The sequence below is a fragment of the Acanthochromis polyacanthus genome, chromosome 1, assembly GCF_021347895.1.
Source record: "Acanthochromis polyacanthus isolate Apoly-LR-REF ecotype Palm Island chromosome 1, KAUST_Apoly_ChrSc, whole genome shotgun sequence".
NCBI classification, from domain to species: domain Eukaryota; kingdom Metazoa; phylum Chordata; class Actinopteri; family Pomacentridae; genus Acanthochromis; species Acanthochromis polyacanthus.
This window is the reverse complement of record NC_067113.1, coordinates 28,851,334-28,872,920: the sequence shown is the minus strand read 5'-3', so window position 1 is coordinate 28,872,920 and position 21,587 is coordinate 28,851,334. Positions and strand designations below refer to the sequence as shown.

The 21,587-nt window shown below is 36.7% G+C and overlaps 2 protein-coding genes across 3 annotated transcripts; one reads left to right on the top strand and one right to left on the bottom strand.

Annotated features, from left to right (window-relative positions):
* The first annotated feature begins 1 nt into the window (after nucleotide 1).
* On the top strand, nucleotides 2-7,915 carry dmac2l (distal membrane arm assembly component 2 like). The gene is made up of 5 exons (XM_022197129.2): nucleotides 2-145; nucleotides 887-990; nucleotides 2,971-3,179; nucleotides 4,481-4,652; nucleotides 6,282-7,915. Exons 2-5 carry the CDS (start codon nucleotides 896-898, stop codon nucleotides 6,394-6,396), a joined length of 591 nt encoding a protein of 196 aa, XP_022052821.1. The 5' UTR covers nucleotides 2-145; nucleotides 887-895; the 3' UTR covers nucleotides 6,397-7,915.
* cdkl1 (cyclin-dependent kinase-like 1 (CDC2-related kinase)) lies at nucleotides 7,660-20,978 on the bottom strand. Of its 2 annotated transcripts, none has more exons than XM_022197126.2 (10): nucleotides 20,838-20,978; nucleotides 19,983-20,210; nucleotides 17,760-17,881; nucleotides 13,584-13,656; nucleotides 13,172-13,262; nucleotides 12,827-13,027; nucleotides 10,597-10,679; nucleotides 10,448-10,504; nucleotides 9,481-9,633; nucleotides 7,660-8,370 (listed from the first exon to the last, which is right to left on the bottom strand). In XM_022197126.2, the coding sequence occupies exons 2-10, from the start codon at nucleotides 20,148-20,150 to the stop codon at nucleotides 8,269-8,271; spliced, it is 1,050 nt and encodes a 349-aa protein (XP_022052818.1). In that variant the 5' UTR covers nucleotides 20,151-20,210; nucleotides 20,838-20,978; the 3' UTR covers nucleotides 7,660-8,268. The 2 variants fall into 2 exon arrangements, with proteins under 2 accessions (XP_022052818.1, XP_022052819.1); XM_022197127.2 differs by having other exon boundaries at nucleotides 19,983-20,170.
* Nucleotides 20,979-21,587: the final 609 nt, after the last annotated feature.

The following is a 21,587-nucleotide window of genomic DNA, read 5'->3' as shown; positions in this document are numbered from 1 at the left end:
GCCACGCCCCCCAAGACGCTCAAGTCGCAGAGTCGTCAGCGCGTTCAGCCAATAGAGAGGCACGTTGTTTTGTTACGTCGTTGGGTGAAAGGTCGCAGTAATGGCGGCGGCTCGAATGTAAACAGTCTGATCTGTTGGAGGGCAGGTGAGGATTTATTTACCTGGAGCTCAGTTTTTACACTAGAATGTGTCTGCAGCGCAGTATCAGGACCGTATTTCTTCGACCTTTGTGTTTAATTATTTATTTTTAGAACCAAATAACATGACGAATATTTTTTTTATTCCAAAGGTGAGCTAGCAGTTGTAGGTAATGTAAGATAATTTGACATAAAAATGTATTTTGGGAGAAATAAATCTTCTAAAACTGTAACTCGCTAATTAAGAAGTAAATATTGGGTGGAATAAATCTTTACAACTATAACTTGTTGTTAGGATGTAATATATCAGTGGAATAAACCGTTAAAGCCATAATTATGTGGATTGAATGTAATATTTTGGGTGAAACAAACATTTTTGACTGTATCCTGCCTTCTGGGTGAAACAAACCATTAAAATTCTATGTAACTGGATGGAAACTCACATTTTGGGAGGAATAGACCTTTCAAACAGTAACTCGTTCATGAGAAAGTACTATCTGGGTGAAATAAACCTTTACAGCTGTAAGCATTCGGACAGAAATATAATACTTTGGGTGGAATCTTTCAGACGATAAGTGATAATTTGGATGGAATAAACCCTTTAAAACCATATCTTGTGCTCTTCAGCGTTCTGTCAGTTTAAGTCCTCCAACTGCAGCCTCCTTTGCATATAACATTGCAGTTTTCTGCAGCGTCTTTAATTAATTCACTTTCATGAATAAAGCTAATTATTTCGTAATTGTTTTCAGCCCACAGATATGAGGCTGTTGTCGCAGGTGGTGAAGTCTGCCGTGAGTCAGAGGGATTGGAGCCGCAGACACTTCTGGGGTTGGCTCAATGCTGTTTTCAACAAGTGAGACCCTAAACTTTATTATATGCATGGAAAGGCACACATTCAGTGGTCTCCTTTTTAGCCATATCTGTTTAAACTAACCCATCTGTTCCACCGTAAGGACAATTATTGTGATGCCTACGATGCTTCTGTTGACATTGCTGCAGATCTGTTAATTATTTCATTATACTTCTTGTCAGATTTAGAGAATAAGTTGAAAATCTCATTTGTTGTAATGGTAAGAAAACCGTTCAATCAGTTTTGCGCTAAAAGCTTTCGAGCTGCTCAACTGGGGACAAATTCTCGACCTTTGAGTTAATCCACACCTGAGTCGGGTGTAGCTTTAAAGGATAATGATCAGATAGTGTGACCAGAACACAGACTCTCCTTTGACCAGTGACTGTAAAAGGCCCCTTAAAATGCAGCTTTATTCAAATGACTCGATGGCAGAGATGACAAGAGAAAGACGAGAACGCGCTGCTGGACGCTGGAATGTCAGTTAGTGCTGTTTACAGACACTCGAATGTCCTCAACGCCACCACTTGTCATCTAAGGAATAGTTCCAGATTGTCCCATCTGACTTGTTTAGTTCTAAAACTGTTTGCCATCAGATCTAGAGATGACAACAACTAGAGAACATTTCCTCAAATTGTGGGAAATCGCCTGAAGGAAGCTGGAATCTGGTTTTCAGCTGCACAGAGTACATGTTGAGCATCGTCTAGAGGAATGGTCTGCAGATGTCAATGTCAGACTTGCAAGTGGAGGCAGATGAGTCAGGTTGTGGCCAGGAATATCACATTAGTAAAGAACACATCTGCATTTCATCACTTGCAATCTCAATGCCCAATGTTACTAAGATGAAACCTAACCAGTTTTATTTATCCTGTTTGTTTGCTGCCATCGCTTGACGTTTTAATGTTGGTCCTCTTGTCACCGTTGCCCTTCTTCAGACATGTTGCCATCAAACATAGAATACTCTGGATGGACTTCATCTTGTCCCACAAACTGTCCACCAACTTCACCAGTGATTGAATTATACTGCAGGTGAAGGTTTTACATTATAATTCAGGCCTTTACATATCAGTGTCTTCAGACTGTAAATACGGCTTGATTGAATTAATGAATGAACGTACACAGCAATGCACCAAAGAGCAAACTGTCAGTGGTCTCTTTATTAGCTTCATCTGTGTAATCTAATGCAAAAGTCTACTTTTATGATGCCTATACTGCTCAGTAGGTGCTGACACTGTCACAAAGGTTTTAACTAAATTAAATCTGTCTTAAAAAGTGTTTTAAAACGCCGTCTCTCCCGGTCATTTGTCACTCTGTGGTCTTAAATAATGCCCCGCCAACAGCACTGTCTGGTTAGCTACACTCCACAACTAACAGCCAATCGACACTAAAGAATAAATGATGAAAAAATAACATATTAAACGAATAAATAAATAAAGACTTTTCAATGAAGTCTGTTGTTGGAGTTTGTGTTATTCTAAATATTGACTCCAAGGTTTTAATTTTTACGGTAAATTTATATTGACTCTCAGCCTCTCTGATTAATTTGAAGGTTAATTGTCCAAGTTTTAACTCCTATGCTGATTCCAAAAATAAGTTATTTTCATCAAGTAATTTGTATGTTTTTACATAGAAGTAGATGATAGACAATCTATATTAGATGTAAAAACACTGGCAAATGTCCATCCAAAGTTGTTAAAATCCAAAGTTTGCGGTTGCCTTGTTTATTTAGTTTGACAGCAGTCCAAAAACCCCAAAGCATTCAAGCAAATCATCACATTTTTTTTAAGTTGCATCCAACAAATAAGTGGATTTCCTTGATAAATCAGCACATAAACCAACAGTATGTGGATGACGTCAGGTCAAAACAACTGGCCTAGTGGGCAGGTCGCCATTTGGACTTTTATCTCTTCTCTCTTGCTCTCACAGCAGATGTGACCCGACACATTCCATGTTCTGTACACTGAGTGTTTGTTGACGTTCTCTCAGGGTGGACTATGAGAGGATCAAGGCCGTCGGTCCGGACCGAGCCGCCGCCGAGTGGCTGCTGAGATGCGGAGCCAAAGTGAGGTTCCAGGGTTTCGATCGCTGGCATCACGACTACAACGGACTGCCAACTGGGCCTCTGGGCAGATACAAGATCCAGGGGATTGATGCCACTGAATCCTGCATCATGTACAGAGGATTTGACCACCTGGGTCAGTGTTACAGTATGGAGAATTTTACCTGCTTGTCCTTGTGACACATGAAGAAATATGTCGTCTGACTTTAATCCAGTAGAACAGCTTTGGGGTATTTTAAAGAGAAACACAAAGCAACACAACCCCTCCAGCAAAAATAGCAGAAAAAAATCTGAATAATGTCAAACATCTCTTCAAAAATGTTGCACCTTCTCGGCTGAGGAGGATCGAGTTCACCATCAAAAAACAGATTCAGTCCAATCCCGCACTTTCAACAACCAGCGACTGAGTGCTGTACATCCAGAACAAAGCAAATAAAGGCACTAAAAACAAATAAAATACAAAAATACACAATAGAGGCACTAAAACAAATAAAATCAGATTAAACAAATTAAGATTACGTTGAGAAAACGGGGTTATTGAGATCTCGATCATGAATGTCCCTACAGAGGAGCCTGTATGTTTAAAATAGTCAAACTGGACTCTTATTATTTCATTAAAATAAGAGCAAACTCTCTACAATTTAGCATCATTTGACATTAAAATGATACTGCACAATATGCTGTAAGTTGCCAACATTTAGGATATCCATGTGATCAGCTAACATTAGTTTCTATAACCTGATGATACTGGAAACCTTAAAAGTGAAAAAGTATAGCATAATTTAACATTTATTGATACTAAAACCACTATAATAATGTCCCCTGAGTATTGATTTGACATTTTTTGATACTTTGAGAATAATGGGGATGTTTTTATTTTTGCAAAAGAAGACAAAAATCTCGCATGTTAAATGTTGTCAAAATCCACGAAAATGTGGATTTAAATTCAAAACTGTTGCATCAAAACAATAAATACCCAATAATATCAGGCTGATTTCATTCCAGCTGTCAGTACAGATGTTGTACATAAATATTCCATCCTCTGCGGAGCATCCAAGCTGCTCCCACATTTACTCGTAGATGTTGAATTATTTCCCTGTGACCCGGTGCCGGATTAACAGACCAAAGCGTCTGTTCCGATCAAAGATTAAAGCCAATGCTCAGAAGGCGTAAATTTTGCATTAACCGCGTTGGCTCGAACTCGACCTCGCCGGTTGACCTGAAAGTGATTCCCCTCTGTGTTAACAAGAAAGGAAAGGGGAGGGTGAAAGTGCATCTCTCTCAGACTGATTATCCAAAAGTGACGCAAGCGCGCGGGATGTTTTACGCCGAGCGGGAGCGAACGCACGCCGTCTGGCTGCCGCTCTGTGAACGCTGTGTGTTTTTTTTCCTTATCTAGTGTGTGTGCTGACGCCGTTTATGTGTTTCTTCCTTTAGATGGTTTGAAACACGTGGAAGAAATAAAGCTCAGCAAGTGTATCTACATAGAAGACGCCTGTCTGGAGAGACTGAGCTCCATAGAGAACCTGCAGGAGAGTTTGTACATGATGGAGGTGGTTTCATGTGGAAACGTGACCGATAAAGGCATCGTCGCTCTGCACAAGCTCAAGTCAGTTCACCCTCGTGTCGTCCTAAAATGTTTGTGTGTGTGGGGGGGGCGGGGGCATTTTCACAGCGAAACTTCTGGTGTTCACATTTTCAGGAATTTTTTCAACATTTTTTGGTGCAAATAAAAGAAATGTTGGAAAATTCACATAACATTCACATAAAAATCAACCAAAATCCAGATTTTGGTTCTTAAATAACCGTGTTCTTAAAGAAAATGTTAGAAGTTTTACCAATATATATGTAATCACTTTAAATATTTTCAGGATTTTTTTGGGAAGATTTTTACACATTTTTGGAAAATATTTCCAAGACGTTTCTTGCCAAATTTGAGGGATTTATTTAAAATAAAACTTTCAAGGGAAACTTTTAAGGAATTATTGGAATTTTCTTCCTGAAGGTTTTGCAAATTTTCAGAAATTTGGGGGATTTTTTTTTTTTTTGCTGAATTTTTTTCAGACAAGGAAACAATATTTAGAAAATAAAATATTAATATTGAATAAAATATCAGAAGTTTTACTGATATATATGTAATCACTTTAGATATTTTTAGGATTTTTTTTGGAAGATTTTTACACATTTTTTGAAAATATTTCCAAGACGTTTTTTTGCCAGATTTGAGGGATTTTTAAAATAAGTAAATAAATAAAACTTTCAAGGGAAACTTTTAAGGAATTATTGGAATTTTCTTCCTGAGGGTTTTGCAAATTTTCAGAAATTTGGGGGATTTTTTTGCTGAATTTTTGCATTTTTTTCAGACAAGGAAACAATATTTAGAAAATAAAATATTAGAAGTTTTACTGCTATACAGGGTGTCCGGAAAAATTTGACATTTCGCAGGCCCATAATTTCGGCAATTCTTGTTGAAATAACCTCAAATTTTCACAGCATGTATAGAAACAGATCAAGATTTTTTATTTAATGTTTTACTTTTGTTCTGTTTTCAGGTTGAGCCATGCCAATAGAAGCCAAATGCGTCTTGGAATATGTTGATGATGTCTACCAGATCCTTTAGTCCTGCATAAGCAGCCTTCCTCTTTAAATTTTTGGTACCAATTCCAAATTTGTTTGCCACTTTGTGAAGTTTTTCCAAATTTTGCATTGAAGGCACGCTGCACAGTCTTGGGTGACCGCATAGCACATTCCAAGATGTAAAATGACTTCTCTTTGGGAGTGAACGGCATGGCTAAACCTGAAAACAGAACAAAAACATTAAATATAAAATCTTGATCTGTTTCTATACATTCTGTGAAAATTTTAGGTTATTTCAACAAGAATTGTCAAAATTATTGACCTGCGAAATGATGTCAAATGTTTTGGGACACCCTGTATATATGTAATCATTTTAGATATTTTTGGGGATTTTTTTTGGAAGATTTTTACTAATTTTCTTGCCAAATTTGGGGGATTTTTTTAAAGTGAAATTTTTAAGGGAAACTTTTAAGGAACTATTGGAATTTTCTTTTGCAAAGTTTCGGATTTTTTTTGCTGAATTTTTAGATTTTTTTCAGACAAGGAAACAATATTTTTTGATGCCCGTGAATGAGGACAACAGGAGGGTTAAACTTGTAAATGATTGTGTTTTAATGATGCCTTTTCATAATTTATAATCAGGTCTGACTTTCTCCTTCAGGAATCTGGAGTATCTGTTTCTCAGTGATCTTCCTGGAATCAAAGACAAACAGACGACGGTGGACAGACTGCAGACGGCGCTTCCACGTCTGGACGTCGAGCTGGATCTGGACTGAAAACATTCAGGACGTCCTTTTTGGAGGACCCAGTTTTGAATGAAAGGACTTGTAGGGCTTTGATGGTCTGACATCAGATCAGTTTAGGTCTAATTTTCTGCAAACGTGATGCTGCTTCACATTTATTATGCATTGTTTTTTTGGGAGCAAAGCTGATGTTTAATTTCTGCTCTTGTCCAGCAAAAGTTGAAGCCCCTCCTCAGTCATCGATTAAATCTCTAAAATCTCATCTCTATGCGTCAGAATGACACATTTAGACACTTCTTTTGATTAAAATCATCTCTCCGTATGTTAAAATGGCATTGATGAAATTCTACACCCATCCTTTTGACTACTCGAGCACACCAGCTCACCTATGACTCTGCCGAAACACTAAAACAACTCATTGCCTACTTATAATTCTCCAGTAATTTGGTCACACATATTCAAACCTGTGTCTTGCCAGAAACTGATTGCAGTCAGCAGGAGTGTTTTGCTTCTACTGTCCACTTTATATTCATCTTTAGCTGCTTATTTCTGGATCCAACGGTCATAACATTTAAAAATAAAACTAATTTTATATCCCTCTGTGGTGATAGCAAAGGTGTTTCTTTGTTAAACCTTCTGGTAAAGGAATAATTATGGCCAAAAAAGCAAATTATAATGTAATCAGGACAGTACTATAGTGTTGTTTCTGATGTTTAGGCTGTTTGTATGTCTAATATCCATGTTTAAATCTGGAAACTAGGCTGTAATTAGCAAGATTTATGGATAAGTTTGACATAAGAAATTAAGAAAGCATATCTTAATGTTTAACCTGCTTAGATTATAACCAATCCAGTTCTTTTTATTCATTAAATTCACTTTAAAGGAGCAATTTTGCAGTTTTCCACTTGTTATAAAAAGGATCACAGCCCCTAAATTGTGACTGAAATATCATTAATGCATCAAAATGACTTGATTTCATTCATAAGGGTTATATTTTAATGATTATAGCACGTAGGATAACATATTGGGAGGCCTGAACAAGCAGCAGAATCAATTTTTGGCAAGAAACAAGAAATTAATTCCAAAAAAGAAACAAAAATGCATTAAGTCTGAGACCTTACGTTGGTTGGTTCCTGAGGTTTGCTGAAGCAAGAAACCCAGGAAGTCTGAATCGGTGTTTTTGGAAAGTTTTCCCGCAGAAAAAAAACACCATATAGATGCATTAACAACATAAAAAAAACTTAAATTCCACCAGAGGAAGAGGGACTTTGAAGCACTTTATACCACCAACACCAGTTCTCTTTGATATTTTGTAGTTTATTAAAGGTTACTCCACATGTGTACATAGAGAAAAAGCAATTTAAGAGTAAATCTTTTCAGATTAATTTGGCATTTGTCATAAAATATATCCGAGGACAGACAGATGGCTGAAAACATCCTTAGCACCAGAGTTCCAGAGAGGACGATGTTGCACCGCTGCTTGTAAAGGTGGTTAAAGGAATGTTTAGAGCTGTGTTCACTCCTGACGTCAATAAATATGTCCAGAAAAATGCTCGTGAGTCTTTTGCGTCCTGCGTTATAACTTACTAAACATTAAACTCGACTATCAAAACACGTCGGTCCCGCAGAGTCCGTCGTCGTATAAAAACACATTTGGCAAACCGCGCAAAGGCAGTAGTTTCACCTTCAGTCTACTCAGCGACTACGAGCGGAGCAGCGAGTCGCTCCTTGTCTCAACATCTCTACAAAATTCGGCTTGAAATGTCGGCAACATACGTAAACCAGCGGTCTGAGCGGACGCGCCGGGGATAGTGCATAGAGTGACATCGATATCGAGAGACGAACACGTTAAAAAGTGGTTGAATCCTTCGTTCCCTGGGCGGCTCAGGAGGAAAGGAGGCGAGTCTAGATGTTGGGTAGGTGGTAGTTGAACTTGCGCAGGTTGTTGTAGTATTTCTTATTGTCCAGAGCTGGAAAGATGCTGCTGCCGGTCAGCTGTGGCAAATACTGCAGAGCGGAGAAAACATTTTAAAAAGGAGGTTTCAGGGAGTTCATGATTTGTTTTCACGGATACAATCAGCGGATTCCTAGCTCTTTAGGAAGACACGGCTAATTTATCCTGCTATCTTTCAAAAAAGCATGAAAATTACTCCTTTTATCAGAGCCAGAAACTACAAAAACAGCATCAGATTTTCAGATTTTCAACCGTCTTCGAACTCATTATCTGCGATTGTGACGTTTTGCCAGAAATTGTAACGAAATCTAAGCTTAAATTCAGGATATTTAATCAAAATCGCTTTGTTCTACTTTTAAAAATTAGCCTTAAATGAACTGTTTGGACAAAACAAATTCTGTAAAAAACAGAAAATTCAGCTCTTTTCACTGCAACTATGAAGACATTAGAGACTCGGCTGTGAACAGCAGTCCTATAAGAAAAAAATCAGAGACATCTCAGCTGAACTGCAGGCAGTGTATAAATTAAAAATGTGAGTAGTAAAATATCTATAGTATATAAAGGCAGTATTTGTAATAATTGTAAAATGTCATACATGTTGATTCTGGATTTCATCAAGTTGAGTAAAATAAAATAAAAAGAAATTCAACTTTCACTTGGCCTTTACTTTAAATTTATGCCATTATAACTTTGTCATCCTGCACAGAAACATATTTTTAAGTTTTCTCTCCTCCTAGTCGTGGTTGAGCTGTTTAAATAGAGTGCAGGAGTCTTTTTTTTTGTGAAAAATGAGCCCACAGTGAGGAAAAATGTGACCGGAACAAAAAAAACATGTCCTGAATTGTTCACACATAAGAACATAATAAACATTGCTTGTAATAAATGGTGTATTTTTTATGATTTGCTTAAAAATTCTCAGTAGATTATAGAGTTCAGGGAGTTAAACATGTATTACAGCAAATTTGGAGAAGAATTTGGTCAAATCAAGGAGTCTTTTCTTCAAATGAGTCAACATTACTGAGCATTCTGCAACATCTGCAGTATTCAGCCTGTTTTACACCAATGCAGCTGCTCTGTAGTTTATTTAAAACGCACCAAGATTTTAATTTGAGGTTTTACAAACAGAGAACTCGACGTGAGACTGTATGGGAGCGTCCTCTCACCCCGGGAGGAAGGTGTCTCCGAGGTAAACGTGCCCTCTTGTTTCCGGATCGGTCCGAGCTGCTCTCGCTCTTTTCTCTCAGACTGTCGAAGTAAGGATGCTGGAGGAGCTGCTCGCAGGACAGGCGCTCAGACGGGTCCATCCTCAGGCAACCCTGCAGCGCCGGCATGCAGGGAAAGGAGTCCGTTAGAGCTCAACACCAGCACTTTGTATGGAAGGATTTAGGAAAAATATGTAGCAACTTAAAGGAAGAATTATGTGCAAGCATTGAAGCAAACGTGACAAAAATATATTTTGGGTTACCTGGGAAATTTACGTTTTTTTTTAAGTTTTAACCCTCCTGTTGTCCTCATTTACAGGCACCAAAAATATATTGTTTCTTTGTCTGAAAAAAATCCAAAAATTCAGCAAAATAATCCCAGAATTTCTGAAAATTTGCAAAACTTTCAGGAAGAAAATTTCAATAATTCCTTAAAAGTTTCCCTTTCAAAAAAAAAAAAATCCCCCAAATTTGGCAAGAAAATTCTTGGAAATATTTTTAGTAAAAATCTTTTAAAGAAATCCTAAAAATATCTAAATTTATTACATACATATATCAGTACGACTGCTAATATTTTTTTAAAGAACATTCAGATAAAAATCAACCAAAATCCAGCGCTGGATTTTGGTTGATTTTTATCTGAATGTTCTTTAAAAAAATGTTTTTTTTTACATTTCTTTTTTTTTCCCCACCAAAAAAATTTCAAAAATTCCCCAAAAATGTTGAAAATGTGGACATTTTCACTGCAGAGATAAGTTTTATTTCCACATTTTCAAACTTTAAAATGGGTCTATTTGACCCGTAGGACGACAGGAGGGTTATAAGCCTCACTATCTGCAGCAAAACCTGCTCATTTTACTGGATTGAAACTCAACTTCACCAACAAAACCCGACTTAGAAACATTTTAATTCATGACAACCTGGTTACCTTCATGAGGCCCAGAGCTTGATGTGAGAGGTTTGGATACTTCTGCTCCAAAGGTTCCTACAGAAACCAAAAACAAACACAAGTTCAGAAGTTTCTGCTCTTGTATGTCTTTCTGGAATAATTCAAAACATTGAACTTTTGTGTCTCACCATGTCCTGAGGCTCTGGGATGGAAACTCCGCAGAAGAACTGGTTGTTGCTGAAGACCTGCTGGTGTCGAGGGATCAGATCTCCTGCAGGAGGTAAAAAAAACAACAAAATTACACAGAATTTAGTGAATCAAGCTCATTTTCTTTATTTTTCCTGCAAATCTATGGTAAAATGACAGCATTTTGTCTGTATATTATAATTAATCCAAAAGATTTATAGACATTTTACAATTTCCTCCTGTGTTGAAGTGTTTTTTCCTGCATTTGTTAGATTCATTTTCTCAATTATACATGAAAACATTCTTGAAAACACAAAGGCTAAAGCATTCGAAGCACAAAGCTGCTTAAATTCAAAACCTATTTCCAGATAACTGAGATGAACACATTTTAAATCAACACATTTACCTGCTAATATTTACTAAATGATGCTAATAAGTTATGTGCTTCAAGATGAAGCTTGTTGCTACTTTATGTGATGAGTTTGCACAGAATAGCAGAAACTGGCTTTAACTGCATGCTATTAAAATGCAAATAGTGTGTAAATATAGACGTTTTTATACAGATACATGTTTGCAAATGTATGTAGAAAATATGGGAAAATTTCCATCTACTGTCAGCAGATTCAGAGAGTGTTGTACAAATGCTGTAAAATTCATAACAATTCTATCATCCTGTTTGCTGTTTTGTTTCCTCACTACTTTTGCATCTGTTCTGTAAAAATATAAAGGGCTGTAAATATTGTAATTGTATTGTAATAAGAACCTCTAACAGCTCTTGTTCTAGTTCATTTTTAAAATCTAAAGGCACCAATTAATGCTGTGTTTTACTTTTTTCTTTTGATCTGTGTCACGTCATCTTGGGTTTGTTTTTTTTACTCTGCGACATTTTAAACCTCCGTGCATTCCAAGTTTAATAAAATAAAGTTTTGAATAAATTGTCTCATAGCTCTATTTTACAATTTTTTCTCAATATATTTATTTTATATTTATTTCTCAATATATGGCGGCATGGATCAGTGGATAGAGCGGCCGTCTTGTAACTGGAAGGTTGCTGGTTCGATCCTCGGCCTGTCGAGCTCATGTCGAGGTGTCCCTGAGCAAGACACTGAACCCCTAATAGCTCCTGATGGGTCGTGGTTAGCGCCTTGCATGGCAGCTTCCGCCATCAGTGTGTGAATGTGATGTAAAGCGCTTTGGATAAAAGCGCTATATAAATACAACCATTTACCATTTCTACAGGAAAAACTACCAGTGATGGAATATAATTAAGTACATTTACTAAAGTGCTGCAATGAGGACACATTTGAGACACTTTTACTTCTTCATTTTGTGCAACCTTATACTTGTACTTTCTTATATCTCAGAATTTTTACTCCACTGCATTCATCCGACAGCTTTAGTTGCTCTTCAGATTTCAACTTTCCACACCTCCTCTGCCAGTGAAAGCAACATATCTCCACATTTATTGATTCTGAATTAGATTTTCCTCTGATGAAGTGAAAGATTAAGGATTTCTTGAGGAGTTGAGAACATTGCATGACTTTTTAATTCGTGTAAATTTATTTTAAAAAGCCTGGAATGCATCATCACAAAGCTGCAAACAGGACTGTTTGTCTGAGCTCATAAAAAAATGAACTTTTTTTTTGGGGAAGGTGTCATTCTCCCAGGATAAAAATGACACAAAAATATGTTTTTACAGCTTGTAAAGCATTATTGTTGAATAAATTAACCAAAAGTATATAAAGTAGTTTAAAATTAGCTAAATCTGAAACATCTACAGCTGTGAAGTGCAACTTATGCGTCAATTCAGGAGTTAAAAAACATCATAACTAGTATTATAAACACTGTCAGGGACCATTTTACTGCAGAATGAGCTTTTACTTTTGATACTTTGGGCACATTTTACTGATAACAGTCAGATATTTTGCCTTTAGAAAGGTTTTGAACGTAGAACTTTTACTTACTGTGCAACTTTTACTCACTTTTCATACATCATGGACATGCATCTGCACTTTAAATTACTTTAACTGTTGATCCAACTGCTAAATAAAGTTTATTGAATTGAATTACAGCATTTTCCCTATGGGGTATCGGAACATAAATGCTTTTTCCACCACTGGAGACAATAAATGAATCATCCTGAGGGTTCAGTTTCTGCATTGAAGTTGAATTCTTTTAATAAAATGGAACATTTCTGGTTCCAGCTGCATGTTTCTGAGGTTTCTCTCTTACCCAGAGTCTTCCTGATCAGGTACAGCTGGTCCATGTCGGACTTTCCGGGCCACAGAGGGATTCCTGACAGCAGCTCAGCGAACACGCAGCCCACGGCCCAGACGTCCACCGGGGGGCCGTACTGAGTGTCGCCCACCAGCAGCTCCGGAGCTCGATACCAGCGAGTCGCCACGTAGTCGGTGTAGTAATCACACGGTCCGGCTGAAAGAGCAGAAATACACGAGATCAGCTCGAAAGCTCTAAAGATTTGGGAAGTTGTGAGACGCTGAAGATTACTTTCACTGACTATCACTGAACATGACTATAAGCTGACCAGTAAGAGTTACAGTCGTCCAATAAACTCACTGAGAATCCTGGCGAACCCAAAGTCACACAGTTTGATGACCTGATGTTTGGTGATGAGAATATTCTCCGGCTTCACGTCTCTGTGAATGCACTGCAGAAACAGACAATAAAATCACTGCAGGAGCTCGAAAACAGACCGAAAACTCTCCTTTTCAAGCTGCTTGTGGTTGCAGGATGTTGACAACAAAAAACAGGCTGTGTGAGAAAGCAGAGTTTGTGTTGAACTGAGGCCTCGTAGCGTTTGTTGTGTCTAGGTGATACATTAACAGCTGGTCAGCCAAGGGGAAGGAATTCTTGTTAAAAAAAACAGAAGAGCCATAAAGCAGAGGAACTCGGTGGGAGCTGGAGGAGGAGGAGGAGGAGAGGAACTGAACAACAAGCTGAGGGGAAGAGATTACGTAAAGACACTTACGTTCTGTTTGTGGCAGAAGTTGACGGCTTGAAGCGTCTGCCAGGTGATGCTTTTGACCAGATGCTCCGGGACGCTGCAGGACAGGAAGGAAAACAAATATCAGTTCACAGATTCACCGAAAATAATCAGATTGTTTAGTTTGGAAACAGTGGTTGAAAGGAAGATTGAATTTACTCGAACTTTCCCAACAGAGAAAAGCAGATTTTTTAAATTTAACTTATGCTAAGTTGTCCGGCTTTGATTCAATTCAATTTCATTTATGCAGCACAGATTCACAACATTTCCATTTTTTTTGTTTTCCATGAAGACTCACACTTTTATTCACAAGGGTTTTCTAATCATCAATGAGCCTTTCACCACCATTAGCTAACACAATGTAGCATTAGAACACAGGAGTGATGGTTGCTGGAAATGTTCCTCTGTACCTCTATGGAGATATTCCATTAAAAACCTTACAGCTAGAACAGTCATTTACCACATTAACAATGTCTACACTGGATTTATCATTCATTTAATGTTACCTTCATTGAAAAAAAAATGCTTATCTTTCAAAAATAAGGACATTTCACCTCAAACTTTTTAACATTAGTGCATGTTGTCTCAAAGCACTTAGCATAGTAAAGGTACCTTACAGCTTATAAACGGAGAACAGAAATGAGATCAATAATGAGAGCTTTACAGTCGACTGACAAAAGAAATTCCTCCCTAACAAACTCCCTAATATTTTAGTGTTACGTCCCTCGTCTAGGGGAACCATGAACGCAACATGATAATGCTCTGGACTCAGCCACCCCCAATGAAGCCAGCCTGGAAAAATTCTCAAAAGGTGCACAAAAGATTTATTCTTTAAACAAAACAAACAAAGGTAACTTAAAACTCCCAGTAACATAAAATTCTAATTTTATAAAGCAAACTATAAACTGGGGTTTCCAGAATAAACAATTAACAAACTTAGTCACGAACAGGTCTTTGGGCTTCCTGCCCCTACCACAGGATCAGTCTCCAACTATCACATGAACACACAGAGCTGACAACAGGCTGCTTCATCGAGGGTGGCTGGATCAGGAGAGAGTGAGCAGGTTGCAGCAGCTGGTTTTTGTAGCCTCCAGGCAGACTCAGGTGGCAGCAATCCTCCCAGCAGTCCAATCAGCCTCAGCACCAGGATCTAATCATTGCTACTGACTCTGCTGGACAGCCACACCCACTCACACGCACACACACACACACACAGGAGGAGGAGAGGAGACCAAGTTTCTCAACATGAACACTGCACAAAATGACCCAGGGTCATCACATTTAGTAATAAGTGTAGATTTATACATTTACATCAATAAAGAAAAAAAAACAGATTTGAAAAAATGAGTCTGTATGGAAAAGATTTGGCATTTTATAGTGAATTAATTGCATTATTTACATGTGTTTTGCATGTTTTGGCCCAGATTATTATTAGCTAGAAGCTAAATCTGGTACAATAATCTCTTCCTCTGATGTGAAATCCATGTTTTCAGTAAATGTTTCCAACTAATTAATGTAATGGTAAGTACTTTATTGATCCCAAGGGAAGTTCAAGAAACCAGCAGCATATTAGAATAAACAGAAATAGAAGATAAGAGCAGAAAACACTGGGGATAGAGAGATATAAAATAATATATAGAGGTATAATTGTGTACAGAATGGATGCACTGAAGGTAAAAAACTGTGTAGATGGTTCAAGTAGGCAGAAAAATATAAATCAAATAAAAATGTGCAATTAGTAACGTGTAAATAACCAGAGAATAGTATAAAAAAGTATAATAAACAGCAATAGCATACGTAATGTCTGTACAAAAGACTTCTCCTTTAGGTTTATGAAGATGCTTCGCCTCTATAAGCCTAAAAAAGAAGACCAGTTGCGGTTTTATTTAGGATTAAAATGACCCGGATGACTGAGAATCTACACAGAAGCATCTCACTACAAGCTACAGATGTGAACTATACGATGGACCAAACCCAGTCAGATTAATCCCCTAAAGTCAAATTTCACAGTGACTTATGAAATCACTGCTGAGATTTTGAACAATTAAAGGCTAAATCTGTTAAAATTCTGCTCGTTTGTGACAAAAATGTGATTAAATCATCAGGAAAGGTGAATCTAATAAAGAAAGCGTGGGTGGATTTGTGTCTAAATTCATGTCTGGATCAGGAAAAAAGCTCTCTGTTTGCTGTTATGTCTGGTTTCTCTTTGTTCGGCGCTGTTTCTCAGACATTTCTCTCCGTGCTGCGTTTCCATTGTGAGCCTCGATGTCCAACACTGAGGCTTTGTTGGTTCGGAGGCCTCCATCCATCAGCGTTGCCGGGGAAAAGGCTAATTCGAGCCTTGTGACTGGCAATTAATAACAATCTCCTCCCTTTCTCCCGGCTCCGTTGCCTCTTCTTTCGGTCCGGAGGCCGAAACCAGACGGCCAAAACACCGCCCATAAAACGTGGCTCCCTGCCAGCAAAGCATTCTGGGAGAGCATCACTGTACGCATACCACAGAGGGCCGCTCGGCTTCCTGGGAAACCAGCGTCGAGCCCATCAGCGCCGGACAAAGCGCTCTGATATATATGTAATGTGGAGATAACTAAAGCACACATCGCTCCGTTTAAGCAAACACACGCTGATCTCAAGCTCAAATTAATTTAGAAATCAACAAAACAGATGTTTAACAGATGCACTGTGTCAATATGAGCCTGACTGTACAGCTGATAACAGTCTGTTTGTATTCATGAAGCTTCATATAATGCGTTTAGTGGAATCTCTGAGTAAATGTTCTGTTATTTATTATTTGTTTGCCTTTATTTGTCTGTAATCTTGTTTCACAGCCTTGTTTGATTCACAAATCCAGCTTTGTGATGCTCCAAATCCATTTCAAGATGTCAAAAAAAAACATTTTTATCATTTGTGAGAAAGATATTTAAGTTTGCGGTCGTTGAGGAGGAGACGAAAGTTTGTATTAACTAAATCTTGATCATGAATTAAAGAAATAAAATGCTGACTGGTCGTCTTAATTTTGATTTGTTAAACCAAAGTCATGACTTTTATCTCATTCAATGCAATTTTGAACATACTATTTACAGTTGTTGATTATTTATTTGATAACAGCGGCTTAATAAACCAAATCAAACATTAGACTATTCAGCTCATAACGTTGAGTTTTTTGTCTCAATATTTCTGTCATTAAATATTCAACTCACAGTTTTGATTTAAGTCAAATTTGGATGCACTAATCACATAATTTTGACCTAAAAGACCAAAATATGATGAACTATATCACAGTTCTGAAGCAGTGCCTCATAATTTGCACGTTATAATTTAAATATTAATATATTTAAACTTAAAATTAAACGTATTATCTCCTCATATTGACTTAAAGCTAATTTTGATAAACTATATCGTAATTGTAATGCAATATCTCAAAAGAAGTTTGACTTAATATGAGACAATTAGACGATTTATCAGCAAATTTGACAATAAAAGTCAAATATTTATTATTATTATTAATGCAGTAAGTCTCATAATCCACCATTTATGCATCATATCATAATTTTGAGGGAACATTTAAGAAGATGTTTGACTTGTTATCAGATCATTTTAATGCGGGAAGTCAAAAATTAGGCTGTTAAAAACTGATGGTAAAAGTCAGATATTGATGTATTAATTCTCCTTCTGTGTATTATCTCTTATTTTCTATAATTTGGAGCTTTTCTCTTAGAGCTGGGTGAGGATGAAAACCATTACTGAGATATTAAAAATAACATTACACTGTAAATAAGTGTTGAAAACAACCAGTTTAATATAAAACGTGACTCTTTTTGTTAGCTTTAAGTTGGTAAATTACGTATTCGGTTAAACCTGTTTCAGACTAACACTAGAAAACTCTTCATTCACAACTTTTTTATGTTCATAAACAGACAAAGTTTGATTTCTGACAGATTTGTGTTTGTATAAAAAGTAATATTTCATCTTTGACTTTAATTTTGTTGTGATTCCAGGCCTGTATTTTCTCTCTACACATCAAATAAAGGTGAAAAAATGATGTTCTGCAGTTAGTTTTTTCCCTCTTATTGTTATTTTAAACTCTATATGCTAACTAATCATTTGCATGTATTTCTTTGCTTTTCAGAGAGGTGAAGTCTCGTGAGGAGGCGAACCCACCCTCTGGGATGTCGGTCCAGCTCGTTGAGGACGGTGTGGTCGCAGTACTCGAACACCAGGTGCAGCTTCCGTTTACGCCGAAACACTTCGATCAGATTCACCAGGTTGGCGTGTTTAAGTTGCTGCAAAGACACGAAAAACGCAGAAAAAAACAGACGGAATCAAACACGACAGGAGGGTCTCGTCTGTGGTTTGCTCTTATCGAACACACTAAACCGTTAACAGGAGGTAATAAACATGCTGTTGCCCCTGACAACGTGTCCTATTTGTGAGCTGCCGGTGTCCAGCGGGCCGCTAACACTCCCACCACCGCATGACTAATGAAACCACCAACAATTACATCAGCGCATCTTTGATAATTACTGAACCGCAGAAAAGCAGGCGGCCTTTATCACACAAACTTTACCACAAAACTAAAAAAAAGACACGGTATTTTAACTACTTTTGTCCAGCTTCCTGTAGCCACAATAAATTTCTTCAGACGTTTCCCTGCAGGGTTTTTCCTTCGTTTGATTAAAGCTCCATAAAGCTGCTGCTCTCTTCTCTCTGCAGAATGAACTGCATCACTTCCCTCCTGCTGGCTGCACAGCAGAGGAGAAGCGCTTTATATTTAATGGCTTTAAAAATAAGATTTAAACCTTTAAAAGTTCAAATAAAAGTCTGAAGTCAGGATGGAAAAGAATAGAAAGTCTTAATGAATAAAAATCAAAGCAAACTGAAGTCTTTACTTGTTTCGAGCGGAGTTAGTTCCTTTAATTAGTAGAGAAATAATGATATTTAGTCTAAACTAATTTGTAGATCCGCTGATATTTCATTTAGTTGTTCACAAAAATTAGTATGGAGGCCAGAAAAATTGAGTTGGTAAGAGAATAATTTGACTTTTTCTCTTGTAATTGTGACGTAACGAGCCAAATTCTGGCGTAAAATGTCATAGGTTTGACTTTTTTTATAGCCAAATCTAACACACTATCATGTAATCTGATAATTTACCTTTTTTTTTAAAAAAAAAATCAAACAATAGATTATTCTGGAAAAAAGTTAAACCTAATAATGCTGAGCAAAAATCATGTGCATTACATAAGTTAAAAATATATACTTTTTGTTACCAGTTTGACTTAAGACAAATATTTATGCATCATATCATTTTAACTTAGATAAGTTAAAAAAATCGAAGTTTTTTTTCACAATTTTTACTTAATGAATAAATCATTTATGACATCATAATTCTTACATACAATTTTTATGAGAATTATGTAATTTTGCATTTATCTCTTATAACTGCTACTTTGTGAGCTAAATGTAAAAAAAAATACCTCAAAATTTGGACTTAACAAGACAAGTTCTGATATACGACCTCATAAACTCAACTTTTTACCAAAACAATTTTAATTCATTAAGCCAGTTATTTGGCTATTTATCCCTTAATTTTGGCGTTATAAGCTCATAATTTCTACTTCTTAAGGTAAAATTTGACATACTCTGTCTGATCAAGGCAAACATTGAGACTATTTTTTTTTTTGACTCAATAACCCCTTTCCTCAGGTAATTTTAACCAAATATTTATGCATTACATCATCTTAACTACATAAGTAAAAAAAAAAAAATCTAAGTATTTCTATAATTTTTCCCAGCACAATAGTTTTCTCTACCCTCAAAGGGGTTTTCCAATACTTAAGCTAAATATTTATGCATTTTATCATAATTCTTACATATTATATTTAAAAGATTTATGCAATACTGCATTTTCCTCTTACAACCTCTACTTCGTGAGTTAAATTTTAATAAGCTACCTTACAATCTGGACTTTTTACCAGATAATTTTTACTTAAGTCAGTTATTTGACTATTTATCCCATAATTTTGTCTTTGTCAGCTCATAATTTCTACTTATTCAGCTAAAATTTGACATACTCTCTCATAAATTGGACTTTTTTTTAATCTGATCAAGGCAAACACAGACTATTTTTTCATCATTTTGACTCAATAACACCTTTCTTCGGTTAACTTTTACTTAATAAGGGACATTCTGATGTATTATCCACTGAGTATCATAAATCATCTCATAAATTTGACTTGATAAGCCACAGTTTTACTCACTAGCTCATAATTTCCATTTACAACACCAGCCTTTTTCTGATCTGGATTACAATCTCATGTATTCATTTGCATTAGTTTACTGTCTGTAAGTTTCAAACATGCCCTATAAATCAGGCTGTGTCGTCACCTTGAGCATCCTGATCTCCCTCAGTGCGATCTTTTTGATGATGGGGTCGTCCTCGGACTCCACGAACTTCTTGATGGCGACGATCTGACCCGTGTCTCTGTTCCTGCACTTGAAGACGACGCCGTAGGATCCCTCTCCGATCTTCCCGATCTTCTCATACTTCTCCATCCTTGTGGATTATTAGCCAACTGCTCGTTTACGAAAAGCAGGAAGGAAGAAAAAACTATTCTGAAAACAATCAAAAAGACACAGGAGGGATCTCGGCAGGGACAAGAAGAAGCTCTCAGGAACCACAGAGTTGATTAAATTTCATATTTGAGGCTCCTCTTGTCATAATATCAGATATAATGGTGAGTTATTATAAAATTACATGCATCTAACACCAGCAAAGAGCATTTCTGCACCTGAGCTCTGGCTGTGTTTAACCTGGAGGATCAAAATGTTCAGATAACCTCTTAAACTGCCTCCAAAAGATGCTCGGAGGGAACATTACACCTGTCTCGCAACAGTTAGATTACGTAACAAAACATTTGCAATGCAAAGTATATTAGGTCAGTTCCCTGAGGGCACAGAGAGAAAACAAATAGCAGAGAGAGTGAAACAGCCAGGGGAATAAAATCAAAGTGCTGCACTTAAAAACAACACTGGGGTGGAAATATTAATCTAATAAAAAGGGAGATTTAAGTCTTAGATTGTTTGTTTATAACTCACACATATGATGGAAAAATCAACTATAATAACACAGAAGTCTCAGCAAAGTTGCCTCCTGACACAAATATTTTATTATTTCAGTGGAAAGTATTTCAGTAAAAGCACTTTTTTTTTTTTGGTTAAAAATTATCTGTTGACACTGACCTTCTGTGAAATGTTTGCAGATGTTTCTCAGAGTCAGAGGGAGGCTCCTCTTCTTCTTCTTTGTCCAAACACCAACCTGAGAGGTGGACGATCTCAGCTCAACTGTCCCTGCAGCTCCAAGCAGCTCCTGTTTTAAGGCGTCAAGTCCGATACAAACAACCGTCTGGTCGTGTTTTTCAAAATAAAACACACCACGAGGAGGATTTGTAAGAGCACAAACTCCCTTCATTTTCACGTTTTTGGTCATAAATTGATTTAAACGGCCTCATGAGCCTTGATAATTATGTGTCACATGCTTTATATTGTTATTAATCTAAATAAAACAGAATTAATTCAGCAGACAGCAGGTGGAGCTTACAAATCTACATTTAACATTCAAGTATGTCAAGTGATTTCATGATGTGAATTTACATGAAAATAAGCCTTTTCAACACCATATGCTACCATGTATCTTTTTAAACACAACTTCTTTGTAGCACAAATTAAACCAAATTAACTAAATATCCAAAAGAATATTTCTGCAGCCAGTTGCCAAATATTAAAAGTGTATTCAAATATATGCGCAGAAAGAAATTTAAATGTACAGTAGTTCCATTTTATTTTGAAATTTTAAAGAAATGTGTTTTACTCTGGTGCTGCAATGATTAATCTATTATTTCTTGACTATTAATTGCCAACTATTTTGATGATCAGTTAATTAGTTGATGTAATTAAAAAAAATCTAAAACTATAAATATTTAACACATTCTT